The 14,410-nt window shown below is 54.7% G+C and overlaps 2 protein-coding genes and 1 long non-coding RNA gene across 4 annotated transcripts in view; 2 read left to right on the top strand and 1 right to left on the bottom strand.

Annotated features, from left to right (window-relative positions):
• Positions 1-4,766, top strand: part of GCK (glucokinase) — a 36,003-nt gene extending 31,237 nt beyond the window's left edge. The window contains 4 exon segments of the mRNA NM_001287471.1: positions 1,303-1,486; positions 2,402-2,557; positions 3,190-3,423; positions 3,677-4,766. Of these exon segments, the coding sequence (NP_001274400.1) occupies positions 1,303-1,486; positions 2,402-2,557; positions 3,190-3,423; positions 3,677-3,821 (719 nt within the window). The 3' untranslated portion in view covers positions 3,822-4,766.
• Positions 904-10,789, bottom strand: LOC132659750 (uncharacterized). Its single transcript, XR_009600512.1, has 2 exons — positions 10,599-10,789; positions 904-3,829 (listed from the first exon to the last, which is right to left on the bottom strand). It is a non-coding gene; the product is annotated as an uncharacterized LOC132659750 (long non-coding RNA).
• MYL7 (myosin light chain 7) lies at positions 7,357-9,697 on the top strand. 2 transcript variants are annotated; one of them, XM_012176969.4, is made up of 7 exons: positions 7,357-7,384; positions 7,614-7,727; positions 7,918-7,993; positions 8,242-8,346; positions 8,765-8,843; positions 9,038-9,086; positions 9,465-9,697. In XM_012176969.4, exons 1-7 carry the CDS (start codon positions 7,382-7,384, stop codon positions 9,540-9,542), a joined length of 504 nt encoding a protein of 167 aa, XP_012032359.1. In that variant the 5' UTR covers positions 7,357-7,381; the 3' UTR covers positions 9,543-9,697. The 2 variants fall into 2 exon arrangements, with proteins under 2 accessions (XP_012032359.1, XP_004008035.1); XM_004007986.5 differs by having other exon boundaries at positions 9,521-9,697.
• Positions 10,790-14,410: the final 3,621 nt, after the last annotated feature.

Here is a 14,410-nt window from a genome sequence, read left to right on the forward strand (position 1 = left end):
CTCCTCTAGTTTCTCACTTTTCTTCCTTCCACCCTCACCTTCCAGCTGAAAGTTAAGTTCACCCCTAAACAGAAGCCCCAGGGGCCCTGGCTCTCTCGTCCCTGAGAGGAGAGAGAACTGCCTGGGTCAGTTCCCCAGCACACCTCCACCTGGGCTCTGTGGCCGATGGCCTCAGGCTCGCCTCTGGAGCAGAGATGGTAGTGTGGACAGTGATCACATTCGCCCTGCAACAGTCTTGGTGTCTCTGCTCTGCGGTTAAACACATGTTTATGATAATTACCAAGACCTAAAAATTGGGAGGAATCACGTCAAAGTCTGGATTTCTGTATTTTTTTCCCCACAAAATCTTGGAAGGCCCAGCATCACTGGGCCTGGATCCCAGGCAGCTCCACTGCTGGTAAGAGGTTGGCATGACTGAGTGGCTGTCCCTCACAGCTTGAGGGGTGTGCAGTCATGTTCAGACTGATGCTCCGCTGTCACTATTTTGAAGCTCAATTTATGAACAAAGGACTCCATGTTTTCACTTTGTATGGGACCCTGCAGAGTATAAATTCCATGGCCAGGCCCACCTGCAGTGACCTGTGTGCTGCTCACATGGGCCAATACGCTGCCTCAGTCACCACTGGGTGTGTGCGTGCGTGCTCACCCGCTTAGTCGTGTCCAACTCTTTGCGACGCTATGGACCGTAGCCTGCCAGGCGCCTCTGTCCATGGAATTCTCCAGGCAAAAATACTGGAGTGGGTTGCCATTTCCTCTTCCAAGGGATCCTCCCAACCCAGGAACTGGACCCACACTTCCTGTATCTCCTGCATTGGCACATGGATTCTTTACCACTGAGCCACCTGGGAAGCCTGACCTCTGGGTGGCCCCACTCAAAAAAGAACAGAAGCTGAGACAGAGAAGTTCAAATAAATGTTTAGAAAGTGCCAGAAAACAGAGGGATGCACAGACAAGACAAAATCATACCATTCCACACCCATCTGTAATAGGCAAAGCACTTTAACATATATTCTTTCCCTCACTTCTCTCAACTCCAGGTAACAGGGGGAGTAGGTGTTACCAACCTCTTTGGGGGAAGAAGAACCACCCAGGCAGGTGGGCTTATCTACCTGAGGTCACACAGCAAACCCAGACCTTCCAGCTCCTGGGAGAGCTCGTTTTCCTTTGCTGCAGGGGGATGGAGGGAGTGGTGAGGGTGGAGGGCTCAAAGAAGCTGGGAAGACACACAGGGCTTCCTGCAGGGGCGATGCACCCAGGACAGCTGGCATCCCAGGTGGGATCCAACGATGCCACTTCCCATAGGCACGGGCTGCAACGCTTGCTACATGGAGGAGATGCAGAACGTGGAGCTGGTGGAAGGGGATGAGGGCCGCATGTGTGTCAACACCGAGTGGGGCGCCTTTGGGGACTCAGGCGAGCTGGACGAGTTCCTGCTGGAGTACGACCGCGTGGTGGACGAGAACTCCCTGAACCCTGGGCAGCAGCTGTAAGGATCACCCCTCCCCCGACCATGCGGCAGATGGGGCCAGCCTGCAGATAATGGGCTTGTTTTTAAACACTTCTGGGGAAAAGCAAACTGACAATCTCTTCATAAGCTGGCTCCTCTCTTCAGCTCAGACGTGTGTGCCCCTCTGTGAACTGTAAATAGTGAGAGATGCCAAGATTAGTCTTTAAAAAGAGGGCCTATGGACAGATGAGCGGGGACCTCCCTTGTTCCAGCAGGTGACCACTGGCATAGGAAGACTGAGAAGCCCCAGCAACGCTGACTGGGCTTAATCAAGAGATCCCCAAAGCACAGCTCTGAACAAGTTACCAGAATGAATCAGAGTAATCTGGAGGATGTTGCCGGTTCACAGAGCTTGTCAGAGCTTTCCTTTATCAATTGCCTACCCTGCGCCAGGCACCTGAGCTTCTTCTCTGGCTCTCCTAAACCTCAGGGAGGTCGGTAGTATTCAATGAAAGAGGAAAACACTGGAGCCCCACAGACTCTAGGGCTGATGTCCCAACTCGGTGGATTCTAGGAGCACAGGGACCCTAGGAGCCCTAGCAAGTGTGCAGAGGCCTGCTCCAGGCTGGCCACTAGCCCCTCTGAGCCTGAGCTTCCCCAACTGTCTCTGGGTGATGAGAAGAGCTCCTATCACATACATGCAGGGAGATCGAAGTGGGCTCAGCTCAGAGTCCTTCAGGAGGAAGGTCTTAGAGGGACTGACCTGTAGGCCCACCATGGAGCATTGTCCCAAGGCCCCAAAAGCCCAGGTGGATTAATGCCGGAATGGGCTTGAACCCAGCGTCACAGCGTCCCACCTGGCCTCCTCTTGGCTGTGATGGGGCAGTGGCCGATCTCCATCTGCTCGTGGGGACCTCCTTGTGGGGAATGACCCGGCTGTCCTCCTCTGCCCAGGTACGAGAAGCTCATTGGTGGCAAGTACATGGGCGAGCTGGTGCGGCTTGTGCTGCTGAAGCTTGTGGACGAGAATCTGCTCTTCCACGGAGAGGCCTCGGAGCAGCTGCGCACGCGCGGCGCCTTCGAGACACGCTTCGTGTCTCAGGTGGAGAGGTGCGCGGGGCGCTCAGGGGATAGGGGTGGGGTACTGGCGGCGGTGTGCTCGCAAAGGTTCCTGGACCCATAACGCGAAGTCGAGGGGGCGGGGCTCCAAGTGTGGGTGGGGCCTGGGCGGAGCTCAGGGGGCAGGGGGCGGGGCAGGGACCTGAATCTGGGTCCCAGGGTAGCGGTGAGGTCCTGGGACGTGTGCGGGGAGCCGGGCTCAGAGGGCAAGGCGCAGGGCGTAGGGGCTCAGGACCGGCTAAGTCCAGGGATGCGGCACCGGGGGCAGGTGTGGCTTCCGGCTCCCAGAGGAACTCCCCTCAGGACAGTCGACGGAGACCACACCTCCCCTTTGCGGCTCCCCGACCCGCCGTGGACCTAGTCTCTTTTCATCCACACAACAGTCCAGAGTCGCGGCAGTTGTCCACTTTAGGGCGGAGACCCTGAGCTTAGAGAGACGAGTAATGACCAAATTACTGCTGGTCCCTGGCGTAGTCAGACCCGCTCCCCTCGGGACTCGGAGACCCAAGCTCTCTGCCTTGGAGAGGTGGGCAGGGGAAGGGGCAGAGGCCGCCGCGGTGGGGATCTGGCTGGTCCCAGACCAAGAGACCCTCCCGCAATGTCCTCTCATCCCCTCCCCGCAGCGATTCTGGTGACCGCAAGCAGATCTACAACATCCTGAGCACGCTAGGGCTGCGACCCTCGGCCGCTGACTGTGACATCGTGCGCCGCGCCTGCGAGAGCGTGTCCACGCGCGCCGCGCACATGTGCGCCGCGGGACTGGCTGGAGTCATCAACCGGATGCGCGAGAGCCGCAGCGAGGACGTGATGCGCATCACCGTGGGCGTGGACGGCTCCGTGTACAAGCTGCACCCCAGGTGAGCCCGCGCGGCCTTCTGCCGGTCCAACCCTGGTCCAGCCTGCCCCCTGTGAGTTGCATCCTTAGGGTAGAACCCGGGCGTTGGTCTCCATCTATGATACTCAGGCTGAGAGGGAAGCTCTCTGAGGTCTCGAGAATTCTTAAACTCTCCATAGTCCCTTGGCCCCCAGAGGCAGGAGGAGGGTTCCCTCGTTTTATCCCCTGGCGTGCATTCAGCGCGGTACCAGCAGCCAAGCTTCCCCTCTACGCAGCTTCAAGGAGCGGTTCCACGCCATCGTGCGCAGGCTGACGCCCAGCTGTGAAATCACCTTCATTGAGTCGGAGGAGGGCAGCGGCCGAGGCGCGGCCTTGATCTCCGCGGTGGCCTGTAAGAAGGCCTGCATGCTGGGCCAGTAAGAAGAAGGCTGCAAGACAGGAAGGAAGCTGTGGCCGGCTACTGGACCTGGGCTCCAGGGGACACTCTCCTTACAAGTCCCCCCAACCTGGCCCAATAGAGAGGCTTCTCCTTGTGAGGACCTTGGATGCCTCCCATCCCAGCTGTCACCTCCAGAAGATGGGGGGAAAGCCTCTGGAGTGGTTGGGGAGGGCCCAGGCAGGCCCCTTCTCTCAGGGTCAGTTGGTGAGATAGCCCTAGGGCCCTGACTGGGTTGGGAGCAGAAATGAACAGGAACGGAGAACCCTCAAAGTACCTCGCCTTTCTTGCTGAAATCAAGGACCTAGAAGGAAGTTATTCACTCAGGATTTTGTTGCATTTCTGCACTGCTTGTCTCTTGAAGCTTTCAGCCTGGCTCAGCCCTGGCTCTGAGAAGGGGGTGCCCTCTGGACCTTACTATGGCCTGGCTTCCCCATGAGCTCAGCCTGCGTGGGGAGGCAACCCTCATCACCTGGCCAGACCTAGACCTGGATTCCACAGGGGCCCCGGGGAGCTGCTGATCACTCAGGTCCGGGAAATGGAAGGGACAAGCTCCACTGTAGAGGCTGTATGTACCCCGAGGCCTGGAGATGGCAGCCTTTTCCCTCCCATCCTGCCATCCCTGAGTGGTCTGTGGTTCTGGGATGGACTCTCACAGAAGATGCAGGAGACAGAGTCTCCAAAGCCTCTGCCCAGAGGGGCCCAGGTAAAGGAGGAGTCCCCCCACCCACAGACAGGCCTGGGAGCATCTCTGGGATCCCATGGCCCTGGGCACTCAGAAAGCCCAGCAGCACTCAGCACACACCCCAAGGGACAAGCTAGGCCTCTTTCTTCTCAGCAGACTTCCATGTACCACACGAGCATATCCATGCCCAACCTGGAACTGTGTGGGTGTTTTTTTTTAATTAAAATTTTAAAAGTTTAGAACATGACCTTGTCTACTGTTCTTTGACCTCTGTGTATGAGACTGTGGGACAGCACACATACAGACGTGATCCTGTGCACATGGACACTCTGCAGGCCAAGGTGTGTCTTGAAATTTGCCATCCTCTCTGGTGAGCCATGCTAGGGAGTATGGAGAGTAACACACAAGGCTGAAGGAACAGGAATGGCATGGGACGGTGTGCGGGGGTGTGGTCAGGGGTCCTGGACTTAACCAGGCCTCTGCCCACCAGCCTGTGGGATTCAGGGTGTGGTTCCACCTGTCTGTAATCACTCAGCAGCTCTGAGGTCTCTGAGAGCTTCCAGGTACTATCCTGGAGGGAGTGGGGCTACTCTAAGAAGGGGAACAGGGCTGATCTCTGGGAACTGGTCCTGCTACAGATTGGTCTCAGCAGGGAGTCCCTGTTGTGACAGTGATGGAAGGTGTCGGAGACAGAATTATCAGAAGTCACATGGGGACTCCCTGGTAGTCCAGGGGCTAAGACCCTGCACTTCCAATGAAGGGGGCCGGGTTCCATCCCTGGTCTGGGAACTAGATCTCACATGCCACAACTAAGAGTTTTCATGCTGCAACTAAAGATCCTGTGGGCTGCAGTTAAGACCCAGTGCAGCCAAATAAATATTTTTTTAAAAAGAAGTCACATGATTTCTGTGATTCTTTCAAGTTTGCTTCTGAAAGAAATGCCTATTTCACATCAGCCAAGCCTCAGGGCTAAGACCTTCTTACACACAAACCCAGTTACATATGAACATGTATTTGTAAGATTTTAACATACACTCACTTTTTTTTTTTTCAGGTTTTTGGGTGTTGTTATCTTTTTTAATTTAATTTTTATTTTATGTTGGAGTAGTCGGACATGACTAAAGAGACTTAGCACATCATTGATTTACAATGTTGTGTTAGTTTTAGGTATACAGCAAAGTGGTTCAGTTATACATATACATATATCCATTCTTTTTTGGATTATTTTCCCCTCTCAGTTATTACAGAATCCTGAGTAGAGTTTCCTTTGCTATACAGTAGGTCTTTGTTGATTATCTTATACATAGTAGGGCTTCGACTGTGGCTCAGTGGTTTAAAAAATTTGCCTGCAATGCAGGAGACGTGGGTTCAATCCCTGGGTCAGGAAGACCCACTGGAGGAGGGCATGGCAACCCACTGCAGTATTCTTGCCTGGAGAATCCCATGGACAGAGGGGCCTGGTGGGCTACAGTCCATAGCATCACACAATCTGACATGACTGAAGTGACTGAGCGTGCATGTGTAGTGTGTATTACACTCACTTTTCAATGAGAGAAACCAGCAAATCTGGAATGACTACGTGGTTTCATTCAGTACTTAACCCAAAGTTGTGATTTTAAGTTTTTATGTCCTCGAGATGCTGTCCCATTTTATGGTATGCCACATGTGGAATTACTTCTGATCTTTTTCGTTCTCTGAAGTATAAATGATGCATTGGAAGTCTGTGCGAGCCTTTGATGATGTCATTATCAGTACTAAGGTACTCATGTTCCAGCATTCACCTGCAGTATTGGATCTCATGTTACCATAAATTATTTTCTAGGTGTCCTTTATGTTATGATTCAGGGCCCTGTATTGATTGTTTAAAATTCTCAGTGGAGGTAGGTTATAGGTATAGCCTATGAATTTCATTTCAGGAGAGTAAAAGTCGTGTTACAAGATACTTGTTACACAAAAGGGACCTTGAGTCTGATGGACGAGAAGCCTGCTCTCCTAGCTGGCCTCCCTGCATCCTCGCCTCAGTGGGCAAAGGGACAGCCATGGGCCCCCTCCTGTTCTGGTTTCAGGAGAGCTGCCAACTGCCCACTCTTCCTGCTCTGGCAGGTCTCCAGCCCCCCAGCCCCTTGCTGCCCTGGGTCCACAGGGAGCTGAGAGGCTGCTGCTCTGGCACAGGTGGAGGGAGACCAGGCCCCTCACTCTATAGTGGAGCTCCACAAAAAGGGCTTGGGACCCACTTCCATGGGGATCACAGGGGATGCTCGGGGTCCAGGCAGTGCTCCGTGCTCCAACAGCATCACATGCAAGTTCTGGTTGGGGTAGCCATCAGCTCAGGGCTGCCTTTGGCCCCTTGGTCAGAGGGGTGAGAGCCCAGAGCCAAATGTCCTCACCTCGGGGAATCCCTAAGACACCCCCTGCCCCGGTCTCAGGCCAGAGACCATCCTCAGAGCCTCTGACTGCCTTCCCAAGCCCAGTGGAGGCCTCAGGCCAGCCCCACCCCATCTGTCCCCGTGGCCTGGGCTGGAACTGCAGGAAGGACAGTCTGGTGAGGGTATCAGGGGCCCCTCATTTAGCCCTAGAGTGGCGAGAGCTGCAAGCCTGCTCTGCTCTCAGGAGGCAGTGCATTCACAGTGCCAAGACGGGCGGACACTGCATGTCACACGTTTGTCGGGGGCCTGAAGGTCGCTGGGAACGTGGCTGGAATCTGCTCAGGGGCCCTGTCTCCCCCCAGCTCAAGCAGAGGCTGCCAAGTTTGGGCCTATCCTCTCCTCCTGTACTTATTTGGCATTCCAGGTGATAAGGCTGAGATATAAAGGGGGCTGTGGGCCCCTTGAGGCAACCAGGCCGCTGCAGAGAGAGAGGATGGTGAGTGGCAGGTGGGGGACTCCAGGCCGGCAGCCTCCAAGGTGCTGTCCTCTGGGCTGGGGGCGTGGAGCCGGTACTTCTGTGCCTGTGCTGGGCCCAGAGAGGTGGTCTCCAGGGAGAGAAGCAGGACCCTGGGCCCCGGCTCTCCCAGGAATGTTCTGGGGTTGTCCATGGCAGGGAGTCTTTGGGGAGCTGGGGGGAGGACCCATCCTCACCTGTGGTGTTGCAGGCCAGCAGGAAGGCAGGGACCCGAGGCAAGGCCGCGGCCACCAAGCAGGCCCAGCGAGGCTCTTCCAACGTCTTTTCCATGTTCGAACAAGCCCAGATCCAGGAGTTCAAGGAAGTGAGTGCCCCACTCCCATTAGCCTGGGCCCCATCTGGGGACCGTGCCCCCAATACATCCCTTCTTCCCTGTAGATCAGGGGTCTTGGCCCCTGTCCTTGCTTCTCCCACCACCCAGGACCCCCTCACCTCCTGCCTTGCCTGGGGTGTGGGCTGCTCCCGCTGGAGACTGTGGCCCCTCCACCTCACAGGCTTTCAGCTGCATCGACCAGAACCGTGACGGCATCATCTGCAAGTCGGACCTTAGAGAGACCTACTCTCAGCTTGGTGAGGGCACCCGTCTCCTGCCTGGCCCAGCCCCTCTCACACCAGGGATCCGGCTCAGAGCTGTGGGCTGGCCTGGCCTGTACTCCTGTCCTGGCTCACACCACCCACCCACCCCCAGACCACCTTCCTTCCACTTCACTTCCCCCACCCAGAGAGCGTTCTCTACCCTTGGTGGCTAGGATTGGGGAGGGGCAACCCAGCCCTACTCAGGGACTCAAGGGCCCTGTGTCTGTCTAACACCCCCACAGGGAAGGTGAATGTTCCAGAAGAGGAGCTGGACGCCATGCTGCAGGAAGGGAAGGGGCCCATCAACTTCACTGTCTTCCTCACACTGTTTGGGGAGAAGCTCAATGGTGAGCCAGGGGCAGGTCTGGAGTCCCTGGCTGGGCAGCAAGTGTGCACTCCACCTGACCCTGCCTGGACCTGGCCTGAGTCCCACCCAGAACCTGTCCAGACCCCATCTGGCCCTTGCCCACCCAGAGGATGTGGGGCCCACCTCTGCATTCCATGAGCACTGATCACCCCAAGCCTCAGGGCTGGGAAATATGCCTTCGTTTTCACTCCCAAATCCCCAGTCCCAACCTCCTGGCCAAGCCCGGCATTTCAGAAAGACAGCCGATCCCAGCGTCTCTGAGCCCAAAGGAGCACTTTGTATCGGCACCCTCCCCCCTCTCTGGGATCTGTAAGGCTCCCTCCCCAGCCTGGGCTCCTCCTCGGTGGGGCTGGGAAGCTGGCAGTGCGGGTGCTCACCTGCCTCCCTTGGCTTCCCAGGGACAGACCCCGAAGAAGCCATCCTGAGCGCCTTCCGCCTTTTTGACCCCAGTGGCAAAGGCGTGGTGAACAAGGATGAGTAAGTGGGACAATGGAGTGAGCGGCTGGGGGCACTGTGCTAGAAGCAGGAAGGGAGGCGGGTCCCCTTGTGAGGGTGGCCACCTGTCCTTTGGGGTCCTCTCTGCTTTTGAGGGGAGCTGTGAGAGCCTCCATCCCCTCCCTGTGCAGCCAGCCGCACCACGCTCTCCCCACTGCTCCCACTTACTCCCTCAGGTTCAAGCAGCTTCTCCTGACCCAGGCAGACAAGTTCTCTCCAGCTGAGGTGAGGATTCTGGGGTCCTTCAACCATCCCTCCTGGACCCCTTCACAGGGCTCCATCCCACAGGGTCCAGGCGGTGGGGGCCTCAGTGACCCACTGCCCTCGTGGGCTTAGAGCCCAGCTTACTGGAGGAGGTGCTGCCTCTGTTGGAATCTGGAGGGTGAAGGAAGTGGAGTCAGAGGAGGTGTGCAGGCTGGGTGAGCTCTGTGTGCAGGGGTTCAGGGGTGAGAGCGCAGTGAACCTTAGCATCCGAAAAACTGCTTCTTAGCAACACGGGAGGGAAGGTGGCTCTGTGGGCAGGGTGGGCCCTGTGACCCACCGCACCCCTCACTCCTGCCCCAACCTCCGCCTGAAAAGCTGAGGGGCAGTGCATGGTCCCAGGGACAGGGTGAAGGTCACAGGCCTCCGTCAGATCACTCTGACCAGCGCCTCCGCAGGTGGAGCAGATGTTTGCCCTGACGCCCATGGACCTGGCAGGGAACATCGACTATAAGTCCCTGTGCTACATCATCACCCACGGGGACGAGAAGGAGGAGTGAGCCCGAGGTGCCAGCGGCTGGGACTTAGGGCCAGGCCTGTGGGGACACCTCAATAAATGCTATTTCCGAATTAGATCTCAGTGGTGGCCTGTCTATGGCAGATGGGGTGGGGGCGCTGAGGTGAGCTGAGGGGCCAATGCAGAGATTGCTGTGACAACTAGCCTGGCCCTTGCCAGCCCCCTGCATGCACCCCACACTGCCCTGTGACCTATGAACGCGGATGTGCCCAGGTTATAGATGAGGACACTGAGGCCTGCGAGGGTGGGCATGGCACTCAAGGCCAGTCCTCTAGGAGAGGAAACAGGGGCCTTTATGCCTATCTCCACTAGGCCCAGAATGAGGCACATGAGGTTTTTCTGCTCAGCAAACATTTGCCAATGGCCCAGGGACTCTGCCCTCCTGGGAACCCCCTCCCCCTCACAGCCCCCATCTTTGCACCCAGGCTCAGGTGGGCCTCTCTGCACATGCATGTGGTGTGCTGGGCCCTGTGTGAAAGGCACTGAGGGACCCATGTGAAAACACAAACGAGGCGCCCTGGTACCAACGGAGGGGCTGGAGCACACACAGGTGCTAAGGGAAGTACTCTGAAACTGGCCTCATGCCTCCGGATGAAAAGATGAGGCTGCTGGAGAGAGGAGAGGGTTTCTCTGGAGGGAAATGTGCATGTTCGTCCCCTACCTCACCTGCAGAAACCAGGAGCTGGGGGCACCCAGCCTAATCATGGGAACAGGAGGGGCAGCAGGGCAACCTCCAGAGTGTCAGCAGCAGAGAGGGAGAGAGGAGAGGGCAGGAGGGTGCAGAGGGGAGGGCAAGACCTAGAACACAGGAAATCCTTCCTTGCCTGACTCCTTCCTACCTCCAAGCCCCATGCAGTACCCCGCCCCCACTACAGGCTGGGGAGGTGGGAGGAGGTGAGGGAGAAAGGGGACCTGACCATAGTCCCTCCAGAAGGCAAACAAGAGGAAACGCAACTCACCCGAGAGGTGTTCAATTTTGATGTTTACCTGGGTCTTGTCAAGTTTAATTCCTACATTGAGACTTCAGATATAAAGTTATCAATGGTGCTCTCTATTACTTATTTGTGATCACAGAAGTCGTGGCACTGCTTGAATCTTCATCAGGGAGCAAGCAAACTGTCCCTCCCAGCATGCTTGCTGTGAAGATGGGTGAATAAGATCAAGCAGGTGTTATGATTCTAGCTCATGAGTTCTGCTTTTTCATCAAACTGATTTCAAGAAGTGGGGGATGGGGACTTCCCTGGTAATCCAGTGGCTAAGACTCAGTGCTCCCAATGTAGGGGGCCTGGGTTTGATCCCTTGTCAGGGAGCTAGAGCCCAGATGCCCCAACTAAAGATACAGCATGCTGCAACTAAGACCTGGGGCAACCAAATAAATACAAATAAATATTTTTAAAAAAGAAGTAAGGGATGATTTAATAATTCAATCCTCTACAAGAAAAGTTGTGAAAGACTCTGAAACAGACCAAAAAAAAAAAAATCATAGATGTGTGAACAAAGGAAAAAAAGTGTCATTCACCACCCAGTTCTACAAGGGTTAACTCACAGCCCACAGCAGTCACCCACCATCTGGATGGAAACAGAACGAAGCACTCTGTGCTTTGGATGAGCGGGCCCCTAGATAGTTAGATGCATATCTCAGGAAGGATTCCAATGACCCCAGAGTCTTATCTCTTCCCATACATGGAAAAACCCTAAAATCATTACCATGAGATGTCTGTTCTTTGTGACTAGCATCATGTGTTACCATGACGTATGCTTGACTGCAGGTATTTTCTAGCAAAAAAAAAATCACATATAAACTGGTCTCTCCCCTTCCTCTTCCGAGCAGTTCCTCAGAGCTAACTGAGCAGCTATCTCAGGCTAGAGTCCTTGGTGAGACCCGCAGGAGGGCCTGGAGCCAGGGCCAGCCCGCTGTGCTGCTCTGTCCCTTGGGTTTTGAGTGCATGCAGAGATGGCTGTACAGGCAAATGCAAATTAAAAATGAGAAAACGTTAATACTCCCTGATGCAAAGAAAGTAAACACTTTTCTCCTCCCTCTTCTTAGAGCATTTCGTTTAGAAAACCTGTAAGCTCTTTCCCTTCCTTTTGTGTGTGTTTGTGTGTAAATCTGTTTAAAAGCTAAATCAGCCTCTCGCCAGTCTGACAACCCTAAAATGTTTCCCAAGGACCTGGGGACATCTCTCTGAAGACAGTAACACCCTCCTTGCCCAGTTCCCCTGGGACATAGGAGCCTGACTACCATGGCCGGGCTTGTAAGTGTACTTCCAGTTGTAAAGAGATGAGAAGTTTGCTTTTCCTCCAGATAAGGCAGTCAGCAAACAAAGGTGCCCCCCACCCCCACCCAGTCCCAGTGGGGCCAGGGGTGGGTGGGTGGTGAGCTGTGTGACAGGATTGGTTTCTGTTTCTCTTGGGGACGGATGGGTTGAGCTGCCTTGAAAGGTGAGGAACTACTTCCTGCTCTGGTGTCTCTGATGAGCACAGGGCCTAGCGGTTGTTCAGGACCACATCTGCCTTCTTTCTTGTGACTTTGGTAGGGAGGTTTTCTGGATTGGCAAGAGTTTTGTTTGAATTATCTCCTCAGCTTGGTCCCATGCCGCCAGAGCCTCAGCCTGGATGGAGGGGGTGGAGGTGGAGGGAGTGGAGGTGGATAGGGTGGGAGTTGGGGGCGGAGTGGCCTCGCCAGCCTGGCTGGGTGGGCAGTGTGGATCCAGGCCTCTGTTCACTGTATTTTCTAAATTTATCCTGAGGCTGTTCAGCTCCCAATCCGGGCCTCGGTCCCTGCCCTCCCCCACTCCATCTTGGAGGCAGTGTTCACATTCTTTCTTTCTTTAGCTATTTTAACACCACTGATAAAGACCAGCTCTGGCATGAGAAATCTGTGATTTGTCTGCTTCTGCAGAAGATGTGGCCTGTCCAGAGAATTAGCTGACAGGGTCTGATGGCTGTCACGGTCCCCAGCCCACCTTGCCCATCCTCTGCTCCAGGCCTCTCTCAGGAGGCTGAGAGAGAGGATCTGAGAGATGGTGGTGTTGGCGCTTTGCTCTTTCACTGCAACAAGAATACAGTGATCCTAGAGAGACCAGTCAATAATAGGTCTAAATATGTTACAGAGTCCAGGCTCTCTCTGTCTGCCACACAATAGGCCAATAAATCCAAAATGAGTTTTTGGGACAAGGAGGGGACTTTATTCAGGAGGTGGCTGGCTGAGAATATGGCAGGCTAGTGCCTCAAAATAGCCATTTTTAGGGGGCCTGGATGCCAGGTTCTTTTATGGATCTGAGATGTGGGGAGGTGAGGAAACAAAGTAAAAAGACTATTCAATCCTTGCAAATGTCCCCTAGAATGGCAAGCCTCAGGCAGGGGGATGTGTTTGTTTCACTTCTGTACAGCCATTTCAAGGGTGGGGTGAAATGGAATATCTCCTGTCATATTAGCAAACAAAGACGCCACATTTATCTGTGACTGACCTCCCCATATGTGTATTTCTGGGCCGTGCTGGTAAGGAGCAAATGAGGGGCCACTACAGCTCTTGACTTTGTTTTTCTAGTTAACTGTGCAGCTGGAGGAACTTGCAGATGGCTTGGGAGTAGACTGGTACCCCCAGACAGTCCATAGGTGCTATCTGCACAGATGACAATTTCCTAGCAGCAACAAGAGGAGGGTCAGAGAGCGCCTTGAAAGGGTGGTAAGCTGGAGGAGTTGCTGTCTGCCTTGAGATGCCAGAGCCCCTAGGAGCCACATAGCTCATCCGCTCACCACAGTGGAACAATCACACTATAGTCAAGGCTTTCTGCCAGTCATGTTCGGGCAGAACTGCTCCTATCAGGAGACCAAGTCATTTTCTCCAACCAGAAATCTGGGCTGGCTTATGGTTTGTTGGCCTCAAGCAGCCTGTGGTTCTGTCCTCACTTTCTTGGAACCCAGAGGTCACTGTGTTGAGATAAAGCCCAGGATAAAGATCACATGAGAGGGAGATCTGGCCCTTGGCCAACCCACTCAAGGCTGGACTTTGAACTGAGATGGTTGGACCCCCCAGTTCCTGTCAAATATGCGGTCCAAGCTCAAGCAGGAAGAGAGGATGAGCTGCCGGGGTACCCCTGCACCACGAGAAATAGGACACTGTTGTTGCTTTAAGCCAGTAAGATGTGGGATGGTTTGTTTTGCAGTTAAACATAAGGAGTACGTCATCTTATCTATTGGGCTTCCCTGGTGGTGGCTCGGCAGTAAAGAATCTGTCTGCAATGCAGGAAATGTGCAGAAGATGCGGGTTCAAGCCCTGGGTCTGGAAGATCCCCTGGAGAAGGAAATGGCAACCCACTGCAGTATTCTTGCCTGGAAAATCCCATGGACAGAGGAGCCTGTTGGGTTACAGTCCATGGGGTCACAAAGAGTGGGACACGACTGAGCACACATCCATCTTATCTATGCTGCTGCTGTTGTTCAGTTGCCCAGTCGTGTCTGACTCTTTGCGACCCCATGGACTGCAGCATGCCAGGTCTCATTGTCCCTCACCATCTCCTGAAGTTTGCCCAAGTTCATGTCCATTGCATTGGTGATGCCATCCAGCATCCTATCTATATACTGAAGTAATGTCTGGGAGCAGGAAATTTCCACCACTCCCTCTTTCGAGTTCTTGTTGGGAAGATTCCCTGGAGTAGGAAATGGCAACTCACTCCAGTATTCTTGCCTGGAGAATTCCAAGGACAGAGGAGACTGGAGGGCTATAGTCCAGAGCATCACAAAGAGTCGGACACAACTCAGTGACTAA

Source organism: Ovis aries, chromosome 4 (assembly GCF_016772045.2).
Source record: "Ovis aries strain OAR_USU_Benz2616 breed Rambouillet chromosome 4, ARS-UI_Ramb_v3.0, whole genome shotgun sequence".
NCBI classification, from domain to species: Eukaryota; Metazoa; Chordata; class Mammalia; order Artiodactyla; family Bovidae; genus Ovis; species Ovis aries.

Coding starts and splice junctions, on each gene's coding strand:
- MYL7 (XM_004007986.5), top strand. Junction 7,994..8,241: donor AGAGACCTACTCTCAGCTTG/GTGAGGGCACCC, acceptor ACACCCCCACAG/GGAAGGTGAATGTTCCAGAA. Junction 9,087..9,520: donor ACAAGTTCTCTCCAGCTGAG/GTGAGGATTCTG, acceptor GCGCCTCCGCAG/GTGGAGCAGATGTTTGCCCT.